We start from the raw sequence: 26,118 nt of genomic DNA on the forward strand, positions 1-26,118 counted from the left end.
ATAGTAAGAATGCAAACCCAAATACGCAATGGGGTAAGTTAGATTATGAGAGCTAGCTGGCCTTTAGCAAGAAAAAAAAGTTTTTAGATTCATTCCACAAATGCAAATGTCTCAGATCTCATACACCTGACCAATCTCCAACAAAGTAGTAAATAATGTTCTCTGTTCTTGGGCTTGGGTTTACCAGAGATGAAGCTTGAGTTTGGAAACATTGGCATTTCCCATCTCTTCTAGGAAAGCTATCACCCCTTTGTTCCAGCAAACATAAAGAGAGGCCTAAGTCCATTGAGCCCAGCATCCAGTCTATGACAGTGACCTGTCCAGAACCTGAGAACTTGGCTGATTCCAAAAAGCAGATCTGTTTCTGATAGTTCATTGCCTGGAATAAGTAATGCCTCTCAAAATTTCACCTGATTAATAATTTTGTATGGACTTTTCCTCCAGGAACTTTTCCACAAACCTCCTTTGAACCTCACTATTTTAGTCATCTTGACCACATCATTAAGCAATAAACCAAATTTACCTCAAAGAAATCCTGGGTTTTTTTCAGGAGATGTTTTAGTTCTGTTAATTCCAGAAAGTTCTGTTTCAGAGTCTGCTGGTTCTGATTAACTTCTTGTAGCTCACTCTCCAGTTTTTCCAGCACAGTCTGTTTAAGAAAAGAAGGAAATCTATAAATCAATACATTTGCTTGCATTCTGCCTCCATTATATGGAAATTCTCTCATGCATATTCAAGGAGAGATTTTTGGACATTGAAGTTTAAGAACATTGTACCATCGTTTCGATAGTGGGCGTCTAAATGGCAGAAGACGTTTAATGTGAGCAAGTGCAAAGTGATGCATGTGGGAAAGAGGAACCCGAATTATAGCTACGTCATGCAAGGTTACACGTTAGGAGTCACAGACCAAGAAAGGGATTTAGGTGTCGTCGTTGATGATATGTTGAAACCTTCCGCTCAGTGTGCTGCTTCGGCTAAGAAAGCAAATAGAATGTTAGGTATTATTAGGAAAGGAATGGAAAACAAAAAGGAGGATGTTATAATGCCTTTGTATTGCTCCATGGTGCGACCGTACCTTGAATATTGTGTTCAATTCTGGTCACTGCATCTCAAAAAAGATATAGTGGAATTAGAAAAGGTGCAGAGAAGGGTGACGAAAATGATAAAGGGGATGGGACGACTTCCCTATGAGGAAAGGCTAAAGTGGCTAGGGCTCTTCAGCTTGGAGAAAAGGCGGCTGATGAAAGATATGATAGAGGTCTATAAAATAATGAGTGGAGTTGAACTGGTAGATGTGAAGCGTCTGTTTACACTTTCCAAAAATACTAGGACTAGGGGGCATGCGATGAAGCTACAAAGTAGTCAATTTAAAATGAATTGGAGAAAATGTTTCTTCACTCAACGTGTAATTAAACTCTGGAATTCGTTGCCAGAGAATGTGGTAAAGGCGGTTAGCTTAGTGGAATTTTAAAAAGGTTTGGACGGCTTCCTAAAGGAAAAGTCCATAGACCATTATTTAATGGACTTGGGAAAAATCCACTATTTCTGGGATAAGCAGTATAAAATGTTTTGTACTTTTTTGGGATCTTGCCAGGTATTTGTGACCTGGATTGGACACTGTTGGAAACAGGATGCTGGGCTTGATGGACCTTTGGTCTTTCCCAGTATGGCAATACTTATGTACTTATGTACTTATCACCTCAAAAGGAATTTTTATTGACTGTATGTCATAAGGAATTTTTTTGATCATTAGTGTTCCTTCCGGAATTTGGATTTAACAAGGACAGGAGGAAATCTTGGGTTAACTTGTGTTGGTTAACTATATCAAAGGCCATTTGCAACCTTTTGAATTTTGAATTGGGGGGGGGGGGGGGGTAGAGAGTCCAGCAAAAGACATTTAAGAGGGTTTTTTAAATATATTTTAGGTAAAGTGGAGAATTGTAATATGTATGTAAGTTGTGTTTAAGTAACTGCACATGATATGTATAAGATTATTATGATTTAATAAAAGCAGAAATTTAATGTTTTAGAGAGTCATCAAAATAGGTTTGTTTGATATGCATATTCATTAGGAATATCCTGAAAACACGATATGTTTGCAGCCCTCAAGGACCAGAACTAATACCACTGATAGGATCACAATTTATGCTAAAAATGGCTGTGAAAGGCCAGCTTTATATCTTAGTAGCAGACCCTTATCTTTCCAAATGTTTGATGCCCTGCATGGCTGCTTGTCCTCAAGGCAGCACAAACTGGAAATGCTTCATAGGTAGAGTTTACTGCTCCTGTACACCAGGGGCGTAGCCAGACACCCAATTCTGGATGGGCCTTGGCCCAAGAAGGGTGGGCAGAACTCCGCCTTGTCCCACAAGTGATTTGGTCTCTCACTCTCTCGCCTGCACGCCATGTGGTCTCTCAAACATCCCCCCTCCCCTGCATACCTTTTAAATAGCAGCTTTTCACCGGCAGCGAGCAGCAACTAATACACATTGCTCATATTGGCCCCACAGCCTTCCCTCTGATGTAACTTCCTGTTTCCGCATAGGCAGGAATACATCAGAGGGAAGGTTATGGGGCCAGTGCAAGCAGTATGTATCAGTCGCTGCTCACTGCAGGCAAAGATCTGCTATTTAAAATGTATGCAAGGAGGGACAGTTGTTGAGAGTTTTCGGCTAGTGGGACTTGGGGATCCATTCCAGCCACATCATAGGTGTGCTAATACTAGGTGGGCCTGGGCCCACCCGAGCCCACCCTTGACTACGCCACTGCTGTACACCATTAAACTGATAGCGATGAGATAGCAGATCAGATAAACAGTCTGTGAATCAGTTTAGTTACAAACTAGTGCTCAATATGGCCATGTTTTGCCCTTCACAAGGGACAGTAAAACCAAAATGGCGTATGAAGAGGGATTCACCACTAAGGTAAAAACAGCTTGTCTCTTCCTCAGTCACCAACCCTTTTACCTTAGCAATGAATCCCTATTTGTACACCACTTGGGTTTATTGCCCCTGATGCAGCCCCAGATCAGATAAACAGTCTGTGAATCAGTTTAGTTACAAACCAGTGCTCAATATGGCCATGCTTCATAGGTAGAGTTTACTGCTCCTGTACACCATTAAACTGATAGAGATGAGATAGCAGATCAGATAAACAGTCTGTGAATCAGTTTAGTTACAAACCAGTGCTCAATATGGCCATGTTTTGCCCTTCACAAGGGACAGTAAAACCAAAATGGCGTATGAATAGGGATTCACCACTAAGGTAAAAACAGCTTGTCTCTTCCTCAGTCACCAACCCTTTTACCTTAGCAATGAATCCCTATTTGTACACCACTTGGGTTTATTGCCCCTGATGCAGCCCCAGGGGCATAGCCATCCCTCCAATTTTGGGGGTGCCCAGGGGTAGACTTGGGGGTCAATACTTTCCTCCCTCTTCCTCTCTCCCTTCCCCTCATGCACTAAACAAACCTTTGCTGGTGAGGATGCAGGAGCCCAGCAAGCCAAAAAAATACAATTCCTCAGCTCCTCCCCTCCTTCGTCTGCCTTCTGCAGCTGGAATCATGATTGTTGCTGCGTCTGAGTAAGTGGACCCGATGTTTCAGCCATCATGCTGTGGCTTTCTTAGTGTATCGGACGAAAGCCACAGCACGCTAGCTGAAATGTGGGTACCTCTTACTCAGACATGGCAAGACCCAAAACACCCACTATGCTTTCTAAGCAGCTGGGCCCATGAATAGTTCGTAGAGAAAGAGCTGGTATAGGGGAGAAGTGGGGGTCTGCTTATCCAACCCTATTCCTCCCTCCTACAGCCAGGCCACACTATAGGGCCATTTTTAGGCATACCATGGGACCCCTCCAGGCATGGAGCCTGGTATGGTGCATCTATCACAAGACCCTACAGGTATGGGGTCTTTAAAGGATGCCCTTGCAGGTTACATCAGGTAGTTGAGAATGCTGTACCTCTAGTTCAATCATTTCCCGAGGTAAAGGGGTCAGTGGTTGTTTTTCAGATTCTTGTATCGTAATCTTGTCATTCTCCATCTCAGTCTCCAGAAACCCTGAAAAGGAAAAATGAGTTTTCATGAGATATTCAGGAAAAAAATAGGACTGAACGTGCATGCACATAAGGGGAACCAATAGGAAAGGGCACATAAGGGGAAACAATAGGAAAGGGCAATTTCATGACCTAATTTTAACCTTCACCCAATGCATCAGAAAACCCTCTGATAAATATGGGGGTACGTGTAAATTGTCACCCCCGCTGCACTGATTTGTCAAAGTCTTTTGAGAGGTGAAATCAGCACTCACGGAGGATTCTCTCCATGACCTCACATCTTCTTACTTCATTCACAAACCTTCTTTGGAAACTGTTCACGTTTGCATTTAGCTTAAAAAGAAAACGGAATAGTTTAATAAGCATAACTTAATCATATGTTAAATATGCATAAGGTGCAATCAATTATGTGCCCACATTTTCATTATAATGAAAATCCTACTGAAGAGAAGGGGGAGGGGGTGGTATACGAGAGAGTGAGGAAATCCATTTACCTACAACCAGCAACAAGAGATGCTCCTATGCATTTGAAACAGGATACTTATGTAATGTTTATGTTTATTAAAAGCATAATATACCACTTCACTCAAAAGACTAAAGTGATTTGCAATCATGTACAATAAAAAGAAACTAAAATAAAAACTAAAAAAAAAAGATAAACATATAAATAAAATTCTTAGGAACTCTATAATATTGATAGGAAAAACCTAAACACGCTTACACAAAGAACATCAGGATTCCTCATTCAACTTGCAGGAAAATTATTATTCTCCAGAGGCATTAATGCCCCAAGCCATCGGTACAGGAATCCACATTAAAAGCCTCTTTAAACAAAAGAATCATCTGTAAAATGTTACATTTCTTAACTTTTCTTCCAAATAAATATAGTTTGGAAGATGATTCCAAAGAAAAGGTGCCATGTAGAAAAAGGCTCTGGTCCTAGTTGAATTCAATGGACAAAACAGTGAAGATGACTAAAAAAATAAAAAATATATAAAAAATGAATAAAAAATGAAGACGATACTTATGTTTGTGCAGCGCTGCGTATGCTTTGTAGCGCTATAGAAATGCTAAATAGTAGTAGTTATAAACACTTAAAAATATTTATTAACCATAAAAAATAATGCAGAATTAGGGAGAAAAGGACTCGACACAGCTGTGTTTCGGCCGGTCAGGCCTGCATCAGGAGTCTTCTCACCATATAGAGTGTCTTTCTCTATTTCTACATCAGATGTTTTTTTATTGATATGTAGAACAACTTGTGAAAGAATTGTATTGAATACGGCTGTATAAATAACTCTCCGGATATCTCTTTAGGGAACTTGCAATGCTAAAATTTGCTCGGAACAATATAGACTAGAGCTGCTAAAGTCAGGGGTGGGGGGGGTGGTCCGCCACGGGTGCACGCCGCTGGGGGGTGTCGGCTCCGCGCTGGTGCACTGCCCTCTCTGCCCCGGAACAGGTTACTTCCTGTTCCGGGACAGAGAGAGCAGTGAACCAGCGCGGAGCCGACACACCCCAGCAACATGCAGTCAGGGCGAATCGGCCCTCCCGCCCGTCCCTCGCCGCAGGTATGTGCTCTGGGGGGGGAGGTATGCGCTCCAGGGGGGGGTGCGCTCCAGCGGGAGGAGGGTGCGTCGTGCTGCACCCAGGGGGGGGGTGCACAGCGGCGACCTGCCCCGGGTGTCAGCTCCCCTCGCTATGGCTCTGGGCCATAACATCTGAAACTGTCACAGAGGCTGGTATGTACTGTTTCTTTCACATATTTAGGCGGTGGGAGGTGGTCAGTGACCACTGGGGGAGTAAGTGGGGGGGGTCATGCCTTAATCCATCCAGTGATCTTCAAGTCATTTAGGGCACCTTTTTGTGACTTAGTCATGTTTGAAACAGGTCTAGACCAAAATGTCTAACTTTTAGCCCTGGATGTTCCTACTTTGTTCCATTATGACATAAAAAAGCCCATCAGGACCTGGTACTTACATCCCTGAACTGCACCAGCCCCAGTTCTCCAAGTTCAGCAATGCAGCAGTACCCAGCTTCCACCTGCATGAAGAGCTGTGTCAGACACATCTCCTCACTCCGAAACACGGACGTCATCTTGAGGAACTTTGGATATCAAGGATTGCTTTATAACCTGGCAATACATAAACCAGAAGTAACTTTTATTTCACAGATTTGCACTGATATTGTAAAATATGTTACTTGTATAAGTGAGCAGTTCATAGCACTAGAGTGAAAGCTGTTTCCATGTACTTCAGTTGGAATACTGCTATTCAATGTCAAAATAGTTTAGTCTGTAGAAGAAGTCTAACTTAAGGGCCTTTTTACTAAGATAAACTAAGAAATGGGCTTAGCATGTTTTAATACTGGGCTTTCCTGCACGCTAAGCTCATTTCTAGTTTGTCCCTAAAACTGGTCTTTTTTCTTTTTTGCAGATTCCACGTTAATTTTTCCATTACCACATGAGATCTGCATAAATGTTTATTTAGGAGGCAGTAACTGTCCCTGTGCTAAGTCTGCATTGTGCAGTTAGTGTCCACTAATGCAAACACGCTAACGTTCCACACCCATCCCCTGCCCATGTCACGCAAATTACAACAAAATGCTTTAACGTGTTGTATAGAGCTGTTTGGTTTTTCAGATCACAAAAAACAGCAAGGCAAACGACCTGCAAACGCCAACGTAGACAACAAAACAGCAGATACAAAATGGAAGAATGTTCAAAAATTTATTGATGATGTCAAATACCAGACTCAATGCCCGACACAGGACGTGTTTCGCCCAAGAAGGGCTGCATCAGGGGCAAAAATCTCAGAGATATCATTCGTCATAATAAATGTTATTCACATGAACCTTGAAATGCTAGGTTCTTGATAGACTAATGAGTTCTTGAAAAAACAGCAGGAAGGATATATTAATGACGATCATCACATGCCTTTCCTCCAGTGCTGTAAGTCAGGAGCATCTTGAGTCAGAAATGCACTGTGTAACATGCCCCCTACTGCTCCCACTCCACAGCCAAGCAGAGGAGGCAACATACAGAGCATAGTTTTGAGGCCTTTACCTCACCTGATCCCTGCACAGCTGCACCACCCACACATAGCTCACTAGGGCCCAGGGGCATAGCCAGACCTCACGGTGGGAAGGGGCCAGAGCCCGAGGTGGGGGGGCACATATTAGTCTGCTGCCCCGCCGCCGCCTTGCCCCCCCCCCCCCCGCCACCCAGCCGCAGAAAATACCTTAGCTGGCGGGAGTCCCCAACCCCCGCCAGCTGAAGCGTTGTACAGCGCCGGTTGCCAGTGCCGCCACGTTGCCTGCCCTGCTCTGTCTTTCCCTCACATCCTGCACGCTCCTTTTAGTGAAACTGAGCATGCTCAGCTTCACTAAAAGGAGCGTGCCGGACGTGAGGGCAGGCAATGTGGCAGTGCTGGAGACTGGTGCTGGACAACTCTTCAGCTGGTGGGGGTTGGGGACCCCCACCAACAAAACCAGGGGCCCAGAGGAAATTTGGGGGGCCCAGGCCCCCATGGCCACACATAGCTATGCCACTGCTGGGGCCTGATATAAGTACAAAAACCTGTTAGCATTTCTGATCTTCACCTGCACATGCTTTCCGATATCTTACTTCCTTTCATTAGACATTTGGGTTCCCTCTAGACCTGGGCCCAACTTCCTGAGTCCCCCAGGGCTCTTCTGATAGTTCCTCTAGACACTTGAATCTCTCCTCATAGCTCCTTTGCCTTCCCCTCCTCTGGACTCCTGGATTACACACCAGTTGAGTGGCTCTCTCCTTGTTCCTTTTCCACAGAGCTAGGTAGGCACTTGGGATGGGCGTTCATTTGCAACAATATGGGAACTGTCAAATGACATATCCCATATCATTGCATGGCATTATCAAATGAAAAGGAGCAGAAAAAAAACACGAAAATTCACATTTATCACTTGCCGATAAGAATACACATTCTTTTGAAAGTGCGCACTAGCTGCAAAGAGAGTGCCCATTGCGCATGGACAAGCTATCAGGTATGCGCAAACCACTGTTTTTAGCAGGTATAACTAAGGGACTTTGCAATATATGGCAATACTTAAGTACTTATACTGCTATTAGGGGTCCTTTTACTAAGCTGCAGTAAAAGGGGGCCTGCGCTAGCTTCAGCACGTGCTTTTGACACACGCTGAGGCCCCCTTATACCGCAGCGGGTAAAAGGCTGTCTTTTTTCTGGAACAGAAATGGTCAAGCGGAAAGTGAATGTATGAAAACGTGGGATGTTTGACCACGGAAACCAAAGACTGGATAGATGAATTCTTCTAAAAACAATAAACATTTGTTTTTAGAAGAATTCATCTCTCCAGTCTTTGGTTTCCGTGGTCAAACATCCCACGTTTTCATACATTCCGTGTTCTCCATGGGACGTTGGAGTTCTCCGCCTTGGCGGATTATCCTGGACACATGCGGAAAGTGAACCACTTGCCACGCAGCCATTTTGAGGGGGAGCACTTGCGGTAAGGTGCTCTTGCACTAATGCGTTGGTAACTGGGAAGAGCGTGGCCCTGCCCGATTACTGCTGAGTAAGCACCAGTGCTACAAAACTAGAAAATATTTTTGTAGCGCCAGAAATGGCACAAGCTGAGGGTGGGAACGACCGCCAGGCTTCTGTGGTAGCCCAGTGGCTGTTCTAGATTAGTGCGCAGCAAGCCTGTTGCTGCGTGCCAACCCTTTAGTAAGAGAGATCCTAGGTTGTTGAGAAGGGGTGGCAAAAGTGAGCGCCTGACTCCATTGTATGTGCGCTTCCATTGGCTGCCACTGTTTCCATTCCTGTGGGAATCCCATGGCAACTTCCTCTATACCCACGGGAATTCTGCAATCCCCATTTCCATGCAGCTATCTACTTCATATGATCCAAGGCTTTCAATGTCATTGGCCCAAGTCTATGGCATGCTCTCCCTCTTCACCTTCATCTAGAGAGATCTTATGCAATCTTTCTATCCTCTCTTAAAGCTTTTCTATTTCAGAATGCATTTGGTTTTTAGGTTTTAGCGTCCCTTGTTGCTGGGATTTTCCAGCGCTGTATGAGGGAACACCTGCATGTTTTACCTCTCATGATTATTCTCTCTAGGGCTTTTCAGCTTGGAGAAGAGACGGCTGAGGGGAGACATGATAGAGGTATATAAAATATTGAGTGGAGTGGAACAGGTAGATGTGAAGCATCTGTTCACACTTTACAAAAATACTAGGACTAGGGGGCATGCGATGAAACTACAGTGTAGTAAATTTGAAACAAATCTGAGAAAATGTTTCTTTACCCAATGCATAATTAAACTCTGGAATTCGTTGCCAGAGAACGTGGTGAAGGCAGTTAGCTTAGCAGAGTTTAAAAAGGGGTTAGATGGTTTCCTAAAGGACAAGTCCATAAACCACTACTAAATGGACTTGGGAAAAATCCACAATACCAGGAATAACATGTATAGAATGTTTGTACGTTTGGGAAGCTCGTCAGGTGCCCTTGGCCTGGATTGGCCGCTGTCGTGGACAGGATGCTGGGCTCGATGGACCCTTGGTCTTTTCCCAGTGTGGCATTACTTATGTACTCTATAGCTGTACTATCTACAAATGGAGTTCCCTACCTAACTCTGATCTTTATTCTTTCTCTCTCTACAATTCTTTCTCTTATAGTTTTTATATTATGTAAACCACCCTGAAAGATATTTTCTCTAGGGTGGTATATCAAGTTTGAATAAACCTGAAACCTAAAACTCCTAGTCCCAACCTTCTTCAGAGAATGGGGAGTTTGGTTTTCTCATTCTCTCAGTGCCACACTCTCTGACTAAAATCTCCTTGGGATTCACCAGTCAATAACGAGTCTTCAGATTAAAAAACAAACAAGCAAGTCTCCCATTTATTTGAGAATCTGGGAAACTGTAGCCTCTAGACCCACACAATTTTAGCACATAAGAGTTATTGGTATATATCAGCAGCCAGGACACCCATACAAATGATTAATGAATTAGTTGACCTGTAATTCAAGATCTAGCAAAACAAATATATTTGTATTAGATAGATATCATAAAGATACATAGAGCCTGACCTTTACACCTATTGGTATAACATGAGTCATATACTTTATACTTAAAGTTCTAAATATTTTTTTCTCTAAAACTGGAATATTTTTATGATTTCCATGATATTAAAATGTAGTTCCATAAGCAGCAGGGCAGTGTCTACTACTAAGCAAGTCTAGGCAGTCATCTAGGGTACCAGAATTTGGGGAGGGGCAACGAAACAGCCACAAGAGCCGGCTGGGTGGAACTTGGTTGGCCGGGATCCCAACACTCCAGCAGCTGAAGATTGAACAGAGTTGATGGGACAGGGTGATGGGAGCCTTTACTGCAGTTCCCCGTCACTCTTCCCCCTCTTCCTTAAGGCTGACCTTGAAACTACATGTTTTGAACATGCTTTCAGTGCCAAACTTGAGGGAGAGTGGTAAGTAAGTCAGGATTAGCAAGACAGGCACAAGGCTTCCTTGCCTAGAGAACCCAGTATCCTTGCACTGGTCCTCATAAGCAGATGAGAGAAAAAAATGAAAATGAAAATATGCGTTATCCAGAAATAATTATTGAGAGGTCCTACAGACATCAAACTACAGTTAAGAAGCTTCTTTTTAACTCAGACATTTCTAACCTTCTAAGCAGGGTCAGGACACTGTATTTCATGCATAGGGTTTTGATCCACATCAAATGTATTTGAAATGGAGGAATAAATATGATATTTTATTTCAAATCCAACAGGACAGGAAACTAGACACACAAACCTGAAATGAACATTTGGTGTCAGCCCTAATGTTGCTTCACAAGCTACATTTTTCCACTGCATTTAATTCTTACATGCTTACAATGCATGCACAAGTCAAAAATGGTTTTAAAAACAAAAATCACATAAAAACTGGAAAAAACTTTGCTTAAAAGGAAAACTAACCAAACATTTTGACAGTCTTGGCTCATCCCTAATATACACCTCGTCACTCTTCTACTCATTTCATACAATTGTGTCTTCCTCATAGCTACAAGGAAAGCATGGATTAACTGCCCATATAGAGGGCAAGTCTATAAGGGGGAACCTACATTTAGACACTAAAAAAGCACCTATCTGGAACCTATTCTATAAAGGAAACTAGATGCCTATATCGAATACTCCGCAACATGTCAGATTTGTGCATATACAGTGGCTCTTTTGCAATGGCACATAAGGGTCTCCGTGCATGCAGTGCATGTCAGTTTGGCATTACCGCCCAGCTAGCATGTGCGCCTTGAGGTAATTCCAAGTTTGGCACACAATGAAACTCACAGTAGAAAATAATTTTCTATTTTCTACGTTGGGGGCGTTCCTGGTGGTAATCGGCAGTTGGCACGCTGGATGGTCACCGCACAGGTAACACGTGAGCCCTTACCACAAAGTCAATGGGTGGCGTCAAGGGCTCAGGCTGTAAATAGACATGCGCTGGTTTTAATTTTGCCGCATATCCATTTCCTGGCCCAAACCCCTCCCCCTTTTTCTAGGCGTGGTGGAGAAATGGTCCAGTGTACGTCCAATACATGCGCCCACACTTCCACAGGCCACTTTTTAGTGTACCTTTGGAAAAGGGCCACCAAAGTTTAGGGATAACCAGTTACACCTGTCATGTGTGAGTATATGCAATTACTCTGATCATTTATGTGAATTCTTGTTACCAAAATGTTACAATTTTTCATTTTTATAGCACTACTAGACATACACAGTGTCGTTCACATTGCGGACTAGATTCTATAAGGACACCGAAAAAGCCATGCTTAGCACTATTCTATAAACCTTGCCTAAAGTTAGGTGCAGTTTGCAGAATACGTGTAGTACCTGACTAAAATTTAGGCACGACCATTTACATCAACTAAAGTCTAGTGTAAATGCCCACACATAAGTTAGGCACAGATTGAGCTTATTCTATAACAATGCATGTCATTTTTAGGAATGCCCTGCACCCCTCCCATGGCCACATCCCCTTTTGTGATCCATGTATTAGAATTTACGTGCACCACTTTACAGAAAATGCTTAGAAAGATGCACACGTACATAAGTATTGCCATACTGGGAAAGACCAAAGGTCCAGCAAGCCCAGCATCCTGTTTCCAACAGTGGCCAATCCAGGGCACAAATACCTGGCAAGATCCCAAAAATGTACAATACATTTTATACTGCTTATCCCAGAAATAGTGGATTTTCCCCAAGTTCATTTAATAAGTCTATGGACTTTTCCTTTAGGAAGCCGGCCAAACGTTTTTTTAAACTCCGCTAAGCTAACCACCTTTACCACATTCTCTGGCAACGAATTCCAGAGTTTAACTACACGTTGAGTGAAGAAACATTTTCTCCAATTCGTTTTAAATTTACTACATTGTAGCTTCATCGCATGCCCCCTAGTCCTAGTATTTTTGGAAAGCGTGAACTAAATTGTATTTAGTGCCAATAATTGCTTGCTAGTGGCCAATTGCCAGCGCCAATTAGCTTGTTAAGCAATTAGGCTGCACGTACAACTTTAGTCACTGTTTATAGAATGCAGGGGTATATGCAGGTACTTCCTTGTTCCTACTGGGCTCAGAATCTAAGTTCTTTTTTTCTTTTTTTTTTTTTGAACCAGGGGTAATGGAGAGCTGAGTGACAGCCCACTGTACTATCCGTTAGGCTACTCTTCCATGCCTTGCTTATAGAATTGTCTTATAAACAGCTGCAAGGTCAAAAATATTTGCCAAGTCTGGTAAAATTATCGCTGCCAATCTTTTGCAACCTAGGAATAATTCTGTTCCTGTGGTACAGCTTACAACATTGAACTCAAAATGAATGCAAGAGCCTTGAAAAGTGTATGAATATTAGCTTCTTACCTTATCTACCTGTTCTTTCACACACCTGCCTCTTGCTTTCTGTTGGCGTGTGGAGCAGGGATGATATAACTGAACTGTTCAGTCAAGCAGCAAAGCAATGACTGGAGTTTCTTGCTACAATAATGCCATTGGCAGATTTTTGTTGTTGCTATTGCTTTAAGAGAGAACGAGGGCCGAGCTGGTCAGGACCAGAGGTAAAAGCCCTTGTCTTAGTCGAAATCTATAAGTATAAGCCCTTCTGTCTAAGCAGTGAGCCAGAGTGAGTCAGGAGCTCTCTGGATTTGTCTCGGTCTTTGGTGTATGTGATCTCGGACATGTACAGGTTAGGCCAGAACTGGCCTGTGTTGTGTCAGCAAACCATATGTTGTAATTCATAACAAATTACCTATGCTTGCTTGCACAAGAACTGATTTCCATGCTAATTCATTGCCCTGAAATTTAAAGTAAACAAATCATAAAAAGTCATTAAAAAAAAAGTCACCTTGCCTGACATTAGATTTATCCCCGTGATAATCTAAAAGGTGAATACAGTATCCCTATATTAGCTTAATACTCTAAATACTCCTTTATTTCTCTCATCGTTTTCTATGCCATGGTAATAACTTCAATTCTGAAAAACAGAGGGAAGAAAAAGATTGCTGTGTGAGCCCTGCAAGCCTACTACAAACACCATTCATTTACAGCCATTCACATTAAGGACATTTGAATGTCAACAGCTCTAAGGAACTTATTCAGAACTGTGTGTTCTCACATATAAGTACATAAGTAATGCCATACTGGGAAAAGACCAAAGGCCCATCAAGCCCAGCATCCTGTCCCCGACAACGGCCAATCCGGGTCAAGGGCACCTGGCAGCTTCCCAAACGTACATTCTATACATGTTATTCCCGAAATTGTGAATTTTTCCCAAGTCCATTTAGTAGCGGTCTATGGACTTGTCCTTTAGGAAACCGTCCAAACCCTTTTTAAACTCTGCCAAGCTAACCGCCTTCACCACGTTCTCCGGCAACGAATTGCAGAGTTTAATTACGTGTTGGGTGAAGAAACATTTTCTCCGATTTGTTTTAAATGTACTACACTGTAGTCTTGACTATGTTCACATCTACTGAATAGAACACATTAGAAAGCATGGGCTTGGCCAGCCTGATGGCTCACTAGCAGTGCTATGTATCAGCAGGTGGAAAGACATGGTTTCAATTCCCCACTTAGCCTCCCTCATTGTATAATCCAACAGCTAAATTTAAGCACCATTTGCAAGCTTAAAACTCCCAGATTCCATGTATGGCACTTTGAGTTGCATGCACAAATTTGTGTGCGTGTCCAATTTGTGCATGCAACAATTGATTAACAAGCCAATTATCGGCAATAATTAGAATTTACGAGCACATCTTTTTAGGTGTATTCTATAAGGAGATGCACGTAAATTCTAGTGCATGGATCAAAAAGGTGGTGTGGCCATGGGAGGGGCATAGGCAGGTTGGAGGCATTCTTAAAATTTATGCACATCGTTATAGAATTAGCAGAATCTGCGCCTACTTTACGCAGGAGGGTTTACACCAGGTTTTCACTGGTGTAAATGGTCACACCTAAATGTAGTCACAGTTCCTAGTGCTAAGCTCTAACTGTAAGTGTGGTTTATACAATAACACTAAGCACTATTTTTTTCAGTGCTGATTTTTTAGGTGTCATTTCTAGAATTCGATGCTCAATTTTGGGCGCGAGACATTCGACAGATGAAACCTGGTGTAAATCCTTGTGCGCAGATCCCCCGCTATTCTGTAACACTGTGTGCATCTTTTATGAATGCCCCGACCTACCTATGCCCCTCTTATAGTTGCATCCCCTTTTGTGTTTTGTGTGATCCAATTTCGGAATCCATTGTTACAGAATAGCGTGTAGCCAGATCGGCAACTAAATCATAATTTGTGCCAATTAAGTCCTTGTTAACTCTAATCAGGGGTGGCCCAAGACAGTCTGCTGCCTGAGGCGAGGGGATGATCTGCAGCACCGGCCTGGCTTAGCTCCACCTCCAGCTCTGCTCCACTCCACCCCCCAGCTCCGCTACACCCCCCAAGTCTGACATCTCTCCCCTTCCCCGAATTTACCTTCTTTCCTAGCTTTACAAAAGTCAAGGCAGCAGCGATTCTCATACACTGCCCTGCTGCCAGACCCGGCCCCTTCTCTCTATGACCCACCCTGCCTCCGAAGAAACAAGAAGTACATCAGAGAGGCAGGCCATAAAAGAGAACGGGTCGGCAGCAGGACAGTGTATGGGAACCGCTGCCACCCTGACTTTTGGAAAGCCAGAAAAGAAGGTAAATTCAGGGAAGGAAGGGTGAGGTACGATGCCAGAGCATGGCAAGTGTGGGGGTGGATGCCAGAGTGTCACCTGAGGCCCCCTTCCTCAGGAGGCCTAGTGGTAGAGCTGCCACTGGCTCCAATAATTAAATCATTGGTGCCCATAAACTAATTATTTTGGCAACTGATCTGGGCTCAATTTTGGACACACAAATTTGAGCGACCTTTATAAAATCCAGGGATTAATGCATAAACGGAAGGGGAAATTTATAAGGTCAGGGCAAGGGCAGGATCAACACTTAAGTTATGTGCTAAAGTGCCTCATCTAGGCATGTTCATTTACTCCTACTGTTGACATGGCATAAATGGGCCTCCCTAATATAGGCAGGAAGATACTGACTTACACTAGTATTCTATCATGGAATCTTGGTGATAAGATGCTGTTATGAAATTAGCGCTCAGCATCCTGCAGGCACCTAGTTGTACGAATGCCCCCTAGGTTTTCTACTCCCAGGGTTGGCCAGAGCTTGGCGTGTTGTTGAAGCAGCGTACACTTCCACAATGGTGGTGGACTCCAAAGCCCTTGATTTCAAGGTTCCAGACAGAGCCCTGATAGGTGCCCCCCCCCCCCCAGCAATGACTGGACTAAAGCAAGTTGGAAGCAGATATGTAAAGGAAATAATCCTTGGGCAGTTGTGAATAAAAGCTCGTGGTGCCATGTTACTCTGTTCTCAAAGGGAGATTTTAGCCCAGGCCTGGATTTCTCCTACTGCATTCTGGTACCTGCAGGGCGTAGCCAGACAACAGATTTTGGGTGCGCCTAGGCAAGAAATGGGTGGGCGCCAAGTGTTCTCTCTCCCCCCCCCCCCCCCCCCCCCCCCCCACAACCACCACCAAAAATATATCTCAGCTGGCAAGAAAATGCTTCTTTCCACCTTGGCAGTCTGCAGCAGGCATGCGCTGAAAACTGAGCATGCACAGGTGCCGGTATCATGGAGAGTAGCATTTTCATTAACATAAGGGGAAAGTCTTCAGCTGGCGGAGCTTGAGATCCCCACCAGCTACTGCTAAACGTGTGCAACTCTTGGGTGGGCCTGAGCTCTAAGTGGGTGGGCCCCAGCCCACTCAGGCTCACCTGTGGCTACGCCACTGCCTGCTATCCTGAGTTTGATGGGTAGAATCAAATTCTGTACCACCACGCTGTGAGATGTAAATTAAAAATCAGGACGAGCCAAAAGTTCTGCTTTCTGGAACTGAGTGACTAGGTTATTAGTTTGACTGATTCAACCAGTTCATGTTCCCCAAAGGTATCTGCAGACTTCTAGTCTTTTTTTTTCTCAAAAACATGGTACTCTAAGTCTATAGACACAGTGGGATGAAACCGCTTAGCTATTAAGATTTTGCCCAGTCTATGTTGCCATACCCACGTTTCCCTTCTAACTCATATTTAAGTGTGAATACACACCATCAACAGTTTAAGTATCCCTGGAAAATTTCTACATTAGTGACAAAGATGCTTACACCAGATGAAGTACATGGTATTATTGATTGATTGATTGCATTTGTATCCCACATTCCCCCACCTATTTGCAGGCTCAATGTGGCTTACATAGATTTGTTAACATTGTCACAGTTAGTATTGTGTAGCGATTAAGGAGGGAGGAGGGAAGAAGGAAAAGATTTCTTAGGGTAATTACAGAAGGTGGGCATTCAAAATTGCGTGGGTTGATGAGGTGGCTTAGTGAGGTTATAGGTTCTCATTGTAAGCCTTGTTGAAGAAGAATGTTTTCAGAGATTTTCGAAAGATAGTTGTTTCTTTGATTGCTTTCAAGTTTGTAGGTAATGCATTCCATAACTGCGTGCTCTTGTAAGAGAAGGTAGTGACGTGCATCAGCTTGTATTTTAATTCCTCCTTCTTCTCCACATTTCTTTGCTAGTAAAAGGGCTGTTGCCAGCTCTGCTCCATGTCTTTAGAAATACTTAATTTTTCTAATGCAGTTTTATAAGGGGATCCTATAAATGGTGGCGCTACCCATATATGTAGCAACATTGTCATAAAGAAGTCTACATCCCCTTGGCCGTTTATGCCCTCTTGTGACACTGCTCCTTTTTTTTAACATGTACATTTCTAAAATGACATTTTCTGTTGTGTGTGGTGCTATTTCAACGTGTATATTCAGTGGTGCTATACATATTTTAGAAAGGCTAATGAGCAACTCTACAACTTGACGCCCCATCTTAGGCACTTTCAACCAGCTGCATCTCTGTGTATTCCAAGCCTCATTCTGGTGCTCCAATAGCCTCTCTTGATGCATTCCAAACCTCATTCTGGTGCTTTCAGTGCATTCCAAGCCTTATCTCTGGCATCCATACTGACTCTGAGGGGACAGAGGGTGTATACGCAACAGACGCACCTTGTGGGTGCTAAGATTCTGTTATAGAATACTAACATAAGTTGGCATTGGTGCGCTTTGGTTTAGGTTTGACCGTTTACACCAGGTCAATGGCAGGGAAACCTGGATACACGTAAGTATGCCATGTGAGATGCATAATTGATAGATTCTATATGTTATACGTGTAAATTGGAGACATGCCTATAGCCCACCCATGCGCCTCCCATGTATATGACCCCCTTGCAGTTATGTGCTATAGATCTTAGGCGCAACCTCAGTGGAGTACCTAGCTTGGTTGTCACCTGGGACGGAGCATCCCCTCCTCTGGGCACATCAACCCCCATGACCACCCTCTCTCTAAGCAAGGGTGTGCACTGAGCAATTGCATAGCTGTTGGCTCTGCCAGTCTCCTGCCCCTCTGATGTCTTTCAGGAGCACAGGGAACAGCAGAGCCGACAGCTGTGCGACTGCTTATTGCACCTCCTTGCTGCCTGCACCCGGGGTGGACCGCACGCACCACCCTTGATACGCCACTGCACAATCTTATAGAATAACGCCTGGTGTGCCCACTTTTGCACCTCTAATTGTGCAGAATTGCCTTTTATAAAATACTTGTGTAGTTTCAAATGGACGGATTTAGACATGAGTTTTCCAGTTTCAGCTGATTGGGCTTGGAAACTCTGGCTGGCACTCTAGTTTTCTCACTAGCATTGTGTTGATGTCTGGCCTCTCCTTTATTTGCTGTTCAGCCATACAAGCACACAAGAGCTAATGTGGATGAATGCACAGACAAACAGACAGATGCATCGCCAACATCAGGCACTCCAGCTTTAGAAAAGCTTTTGCTTGCATCAAAACCATGAAATAATTTACCAATGCAAAGTGCAGCTATTAACTTCTCATTCATGAGCTGTGGAGGGGGTTAATCAGGTAAAGTGCTGAGCTGATAATAAGGGACATCTGGATAAATCCCACTGCTGCTCCTTGTGATCTTGAGTGAGTCACTTAACCCTCTTAACCTCAAGTACAAACTTAGACTGTAAGTCTTCTAGGGACAGGGATATACCTAGAATGTGGTTCACCTTGAGCTAATACTGAAAAGGTATAAGTTAAATATACAGTTCAATATCAATGGTTAGCTTTTATGCACAGGAATCTTTCAACCTGAGCAGAAGAAACTTTCACATTTATCAGAAAATCCTGGCATCTAGGGATTATTTCAAAGCCAGTGTTGGACCTGTCCAAATAGAAAATGTGTCACCGGGTTACTGCCCAGTTTGGAAGCTCTTTCAGTCAAGACATGTGGTTGAATTGGCACGTCATATAGAGGGTTTACAAGATTGCAATGATCTTAACTCCTTTAAATTAGATCTCATGAGTTTGTGCCTCCAAATGGATTTGTCCTAAGGCCCTGCACATTATCACAAGAATAAGAGTGTGGATGAGGGTTCTGGTAGTGTGCTCAGAAAGGAAAGGGTGAATTTTGCTGATATTATAGAGAAAGAAACGACAGATTTTAGCAATATGTGCAGAGAAGGAGAGGGAGGAGTCGAAGATGACCCCAAGGTTAGGAGCTGATGAGACAGGAAGGATGAGAGTGTTATCCACAGAAATAGAGAATGGGGGAGGAGGAGAGGTTGGATTAGGGGGAAAGATGAGAAGCTCAGTCTTGGTCATGTTTAGTTTCAGATGGCGCTGAGACATCCAGGCAGCAATGTCAGTTGCATGCGTAAATCTAATATATTTATAGCCTAGTGCCACTTACAGGTGTAACTTAATTATATAATTGGATCTTAATTGGCACAATCAATAATTGACCTTAACTATCACTACTTGACACTAATTTGCTGGTACATGCAGGAGTAAGAAGTTATTTTTTAAATTGCAACAATTGAGAGCAATAAGATCTCTTTTTTTACTGAACACTTTCACATGTTGGTTCAAGCTATTGTGTTACCTCAGTTGGACTACTGTAGTATTTATATGTAGGACTAAGTTCAAGATTAATTAAAAGGCTGCAATTATTGCAAAATACTGCAGCCAAAATGATCTATGGCTGCTCTCGTTATGATCATGTGACACCTTTGTTAAGAAGCATACTTTGGCTACCAATTTCTGCACAGATATCTTTCAAGACACCTTGCGTTGTTCCTCTCTTCTCCCACAGTAGATGGATTATCCAGTTTTCAGAGTGAATTCCCATTTTCATTCAACTTTACAGTTGGGATTTCCATATGTTGAAAAAGTGCGGTACAAGAAATTTCATGATGGATTTTTTTTTATTTTCCAAGCTAGTAAATTGTGGAATTCCTTACTTGTACAAATTCGGACAATTTTTGGTTATCTGTGGTTCCGTAAAGGATTGAAAATGTATCTTTTTAATAAGTACTTGAATGAATTATTCTGTAGGACTTCATTGATTTCAAAGGTATGTCTTTGAATTTATGTAACCCACTTAGATTCAGTATTGATATTAGCGGGATATAAATACCTTGAATAGAATAGAATAAGTGGGAAGGGTAAGAGTGTGTCATGAGCATTCTGATGATTCTCACCTGCGCTTTCTATTTATATGTACAACTGCTACATTTAGGCCTCTACCATTGAGTAGGCGTATGTGGTTGTTCCTAAATTTTGGCATGTCATTCACAACCTGTGCTACTATACTCTAATGGCTTTGGAATGTAAGTTTGCTGTTGTAGAATGCTAGTTTAGCCTCAGATTTCTGGCGCCCAAATGGGGACCTTTATAGAATTGCCCCCTAACCCCCAGATTCTATAAAGTTTTGCCAAATTTGGGTGCTGATCCCAGATCCACGCACAAACTAATTAGTTAATGAGCTGTTAGCAATTATTGATGTTAATTGGCACTAATTAACTCCAGACTCAGCTCCTTTTATCTTGCTGCACCATAGGCCTGGAATAGACTTCCCAAATCAGTATGTCAAGCTCCAGCTCTGGCTGTTTTCAAATTTATACTAAAAGCCCCACGTTTCAAAGCTGCTTTTAACTCCTAACTCCTATTCACTTGTTCAGTACACATGTCTGTTTTATCATTCCGACTTTAAGTAATTCCCAGTGGCGTAGCAAGGGCGGGGCAGTGGGGGCAGTCTGCCCCGGGTGTCAATGGGTGGGGGTGCTCCGTCCACCCCGCCCGGCGCAGCGCCTCTCACTCCCCCTGACAGTCCCCACCTGCCTACCAGCTGAGCTCCGGCCGGCACCTCCAATCTGCAGCGCTGCTGCTGACTTTAAATGAAGAAAACCGTCTCGTCGTTGGCCCTTCACTACTGAGTCCCGCCCTCTGATATAACTTCCTATTTCCTCGAGGGCAGGACTCAGTGAGTGAAGGGCCAACGACGAGACGGTTTTCTTCATTTAAAGTCAGCAGCGCTGCAGATTGGAGGTGCCGGCCGGAGCTCAGCTGGTAGGCAGGTGGGGACTGTCGGGGGGAGTGAGAGGCGCTGTGCCGGGGGGGGGGTTAGGGTCCACACCAAGGGGGGTGCTGACGCCAAGGGGGGTGCCGTTCCAGGCTGGGGGGCGCCGTGTTGCACTGCACCCAGGGGGGTGGGTTTGCGCAGCGGCCATCCGCCCCGGGTGTCAGCCAAGCATGGAACGCCACTGGTAATTCCCTTATCCCTTAGTTGTCCTGTTTGCTTGTCTTGATTAGATTGTAAGCTCTGTTGAGCAGGGACTGCCTTGTAAATGTTCAGTGCACAGTGCTGCATACGTCTAGTAGCGCTATAGAAATGATAAGTAGTAGTAGTCTTTGGGATTCCGGAATCTTGCTACTCTTTGAGGGGTCCTTTTGCTAAGGTACGCCGAAATGGCCTGCGCTGTTGTAGACACATGTATTGGACGCGCAGAGGTCCATTTATCAGCACACCTTCAAAAAAGGCTTTATTTTGGCAGAAAATAGATGTGCAGCAAAATGAAAATTGGTACACATCCATTTTGGGCCTGAGACCTTACTGCCACCCATTCACTTAGGCGGTAAGGTCTCACACGTTAACCGGGCGATAATCGTCAGTGCACGTACAATGCTGATTACCACCCAGTTAATGCCACACCGTCGGTGTGCCTACTGGACACGCGTACAAAATGAAATTACCATCTGGTCCATACAATAGCCCTTAAGTGTATATTTGATGAGAAAGCTCTGTCACTGGGATTGATCTTTTTCTGTTCAGATGCCATGGTGGTGGAATGCACTTCCTGCTGCATTGAGGAATGAAATGGAGCTGGGTAATTTTAAGAGAGGGTTGTAAACTCATTTGTGCAAATGCACGTTTGAAGGTGAGGCGGAGCTGGAAGGTCTTGTTATGCTTGTTTTGCACACTGCATAGGGCAGTTTCAGATAATGAGCTATATAAAAGTAAGTAAATAAATAACCAAATAAATGAAATAAATTGCTAATCCTGATGTAACTTTCTTCCCCCCCCCCCCCCCCCCCCCCATTTTCTGTTCTCCAGTTGCATATCCTTGTTCTTAGTGAGTTTCCATCTGCCCTTCTATAGCCATGGAAACACTTTTAAAACAAATAGGAGGAAATATTTTTCACTCAACGAATAGTTAAGCTCTGGAACTCTTTGCCGGAGAATGTGGTAACAGCGGTTAGCATATCTGGGTTTTAAAAGGTTTGGAAAGTTCCTGGAGGAAAAGTCCATAGTCTGCTATTGAGACAGACATGGGGAAGCCACTGCTTGCCCCGAGATTGGTAGCATAGAATGTTGCTACTATTTGGGTTTCTGCCAGGTACTTGTGACCTGGATTGGCCACTGTTGGAAACAGGATAACGGGCCAGATGATGCATAGGTCTGACCCAGTATGGCTATTCTTATGTTGATAATGGTGCCTCTATTAACAATGCTCTGTAATCAATGTTCTTTGTCTTCCTTCTATATTTATGGAGAGAGGCCCAGCAGAAGGAAGATAAATGGGTAGGAGGGGGGGGGGGGGGGGGGGGGGAAAGGGAAGGCAGGTTGAGTTGGTTCAGGTGGGGAAGACAGAAAGAGTGTGCTGAGAGGGTAGGAATGCTTGACGTGAAGCCATTGGCTTGTGCTTGTAAATAGAGGTGACCCATGGAGCCTCTGAGGAATCAGCCTGTATATTTATACTACACACACAGTATATAAATGTTTTCACTTGTGCAAAAATGGTATCAAATGTTCAGTTATACATAATTCAGTCTTTTTCTTTAAAATAGTGAGTCTTGCTTGAAGGTCACCTTCACACACTGACATACGTTCTTGTGTTTATCGAACAATAAAGTTTCCATCTCAAACTGGTTACATGTTACCAGAAGGAATTTTCAATACCAGACTTAAACTGGAATGATTGCAGTGTTGGCTAAAATCAGTATTTTCAAGTTAGTAAGAAAAACAAATCCGATGGCAAGAAAAGGTAAATGAATGAATGGAAAGCATGTCGAGTGAAGGGACAGAAAATATTCTACAGTATTTCCACTTTTTATAATATCTTCCATTTGTTTTATTAGGTTAGTCTGACAGAAAAGTCATTTGAAAGTTCTGCTCATCGGGAAAATATTTTTGGGTCCTAATTTTGTAAAATCTTTATTTATCATTTTAAGCAAACAACACAAGTAAATCCAATACAGAGCATTTGAAAATGTAACAGTTATATTGTTCAATAATAGCAATGTAATGGTGAGCAGGAACAGTGGATGGGTGGAAATGTTTTGTCTGTTACTCTTGTTAATAAAAACAGTATATATAAAAAAAGAAGAATCAAGGAACTAAAAGATATTTCCTATGAAAGAATAAGAAATCATTTAAATCTTAGATTACAACACAAAGAAAACAATAGGGGTTGGGCTAACCAAATCTATATAGAGAGAATTTAAAAGCAAAAAAGAAAACTACTACTACTATTTAGCATTTCTATAGCGCTACAAGGCGTACACAGTGCTGCACAAACATAGAAGAGAGACAGTCCCTGCTCAAAGAGCTTACAATCTAATAGACAAAAAATAAAGTAAGCAAATCAAATCAATTATTGTGTACAGGAAGGAGGAGGGTAGGTGGAGGCGAGTGGTTACAAGTGGTTACGAGTCAAAAGCAATGTTAAAGAGGTGGGCTTTCGGTCTAGATTTAAAGGTGGCCAAGGAAGGGGCAAGACGTTGGGGCTCAGGAAGTTTATTCCAGGCGTAGGGTGCAGCGAGACAGAAGGCGCGAAGTCTGGATAGGCACTACTTGGAATATAAACCCTGCTACTTAAATACTACTCTGTATCCTTAGTACTGCTATCTGGAATAGAGAGTTGCACAGGGACAGAAATCTTACCCATCCCTGCTGGAATCTTACCCATCCCCGCAAGAACTTAACCTGTCCCCACCCATTCCCGCAAGAATTTGATGACATTAAAAAAATTACAGTCAGCTCTCTCAGTCTCTCTCTGGGTTCGAGCCGCAGCTGTAGGCAAGGAAGGAACAGAAGTTGGAACACTCTGGTGCACACATGTAAGACTTGTCCCTGGTTCACTGGCACTGTGTGCTAAGAGGTCACCACATGCACGCGCCAGTAGGTCAGGTGACATCTGATGCTTGTGCCTGTGTCAGAGCTGAGGTCTGCGCATCAGCCCGAGAGCAGAGAGGATTAATAGTAACATCGTAGGTGACCGCAGATAAAAACCTGAACGGTCCAGTCTGCCCAATAGTCACGCTCATTATCAATTCATAATTAAATCAACAATGAATGTGATATTATATACTTGTTTATGGTCTTTCTTTGGCATTTCTGGGACATAGACCATAGAAGTCTGCCTGGCCCTATCCTTATGTTCCAATTGTTGGCGTTGGCATCGAAGCCCAGTCCAGCCTATTTGTCTTCTTATTTGCGGGAAACAGACTGTAAACTAAAGTTGCTGTCTAAGCCCGTTACAGCCCATCCTAAACCAGATTATCATATATGAGACACAGACCATACAAGTCTGCATGGTATCGGCCCTAGTTCATCACAGCTGGAGTCACCGTCTAAACGTCACTCAAACACATCCACACACATGCAGCCATTTAAGTTTAGGTTTTTTATAACTTCCATTTTCTAATTAGAGATCCTCAGTGTTCATCCACATCTGAACTGTTAAAGCAAGGTAACATTGTGAGGGTGAAGGCAGCTGGAGAAGATTGTGGTCAGTGGAATGGAAAGGGAAAGGGAATGGGACTTAATATACTGCCTTTCTGTGGTTTTTCCAACAACATTCAAAGTGGTTTACATTATATACAGGTACTTATTTGTACCTGGGACAATGGAGGGTTAAGTGACTTGCCCAGGGTCACAAGGCGCTGCAGTGGGAATTGAACCCAGTTCCCCAGGATCAAAGTCCGCTACACTAATCACTAGGCTACTCCTCCACTAGGAAGCATAGGGGCATGCAGGGTATGATTTGCATGTGCAACTTTAGTCACCATAGATAGAATGTGGGGGGATCACATAGAATACTAGGAATTCACATTTATACCTGCTTTTTACATGGTGTAAGTGGGCATGCACATATTGGTGTACAAACACAGACTTATTTCTACTTTTTAACAGAATCTGTGCTGTTACATAATTCACACTCAGTGCCCTGCATTTTGGTACCCAAATTTGAGCAATCTTTATAGAATTGCCCCTGAGAGGTTTACAGATGCAGATTACAGAAAAGTATATATTTAAAGACCTAAACAACATTTTTATTTTATCAGGATAGAAGACCTCAGCTTAATGGAATCATGGGGTATTTTCTGATCCCCACATTCCAATCCTCACTGGTCTCCAAAATTATTTTTTATGTGTATAGTTTTCAAAGTTCCACCGATATCGGTTAAGAATGAGATAATACCGAGAAGGTTGGTGGGGAGAAATCCTCGAAGCAGCCATACGGCGAAACATGACGTTATGTCGGACAATACCTTCCCCTGGAAAATACTTCATTTAAGCTAAGTGCTATCTATGATAATAAATGGTTATAAGGTGGGATAGAATCTATGCAGGAGAACAACATTCAGTGTCAATTGTGGAACTTTGAAAACTATACACATAAAAAAATACTTTTGGAGACCAGTGAGGATTGGAATGTGGGGATCAGAAAATGCCCCATGATTCCATTAAGCTGAGGTCTTCTATCCTGATTTTAAAAAATGTGTTTAGGTCTTTAATACCACAAGTCGGAACTATAAAAAATATATATAGTATTACTTTTGGACTTTAGTTAAATACTTGAGCTCCAAGAGAGTCTATTGGGTTACAGAAAAGTAACATCCCTCTACCTAGCCCTCCCCCTGTCACCCAAAATGAACATTATGTCCGGATCCCCCACCCGTATCACCTATTTATAACATCAAGCTTTTAATAACTTCCAAATCAGAGATAACTCAGATCATCCCTCAGTTCCTATAGAAAAGTGTTTCACTGCACAATCCGCTTTAATTAAATGCATTATTCCTCATAAATATTAGTCCCACCCCT

General features: G+C 43.1%; 1 protein-coding gene across 1 annotated transcript in view; it reads right to left on the bottom strand.

Annotated features, from left to right (window-relative positions):
* ATP6V0A4 (ATPase H+ transporting V0 subunit a4) overlaps window positions 1–13,204 on the bottom strand; it is a 74,878-nt gene extending 61,674 nt beyond the window's left edge. The window contains exons 1-5 of the mRNA XM_030214719.1: window positions 12,964–13,204; window positions 6,037–6,190; window positions 4,311–4,389; window positions 3,963–4,060; window positions 524–649 (exon numbers count right to left, since the gene is read on the bottom strand). Coding sequence (XP_030070579.1) covers window positions 524–649; window positions 3,963–4,060; window positions 4,311–4,389; window positions 6,037–6,153 — 420 coding nt within the window. The 5' untranslated portion in view covers window positions 6,154–6,190; window positions 12,964–13,204. The remainder of the gene's footprint in view (window positions 1–523; window positions 650–3,962; window positions 4,061–4,310; window positions 4,390–6,036; window positions 6,191–12,963) is intronic.
* Window positions 13,205–26,118: the final 12,914 nt, after the last annotated feature.

The sequence above is a fragment of the Microcaecilia unicolor genome, chromosome 9 (genome assembly GCF_901765095.1).
Source record: "Microcaecilia unicolor chromosome 9, aMicUni1.1, whole genome shotgun sequence".
Taxonomy (NCBI): Eukaryota; Metazoa; Chordata; class Amphibia; order Gymnophiona; family Siphonopidae; genus Microcaecilia; species Microcaecilia unicolor.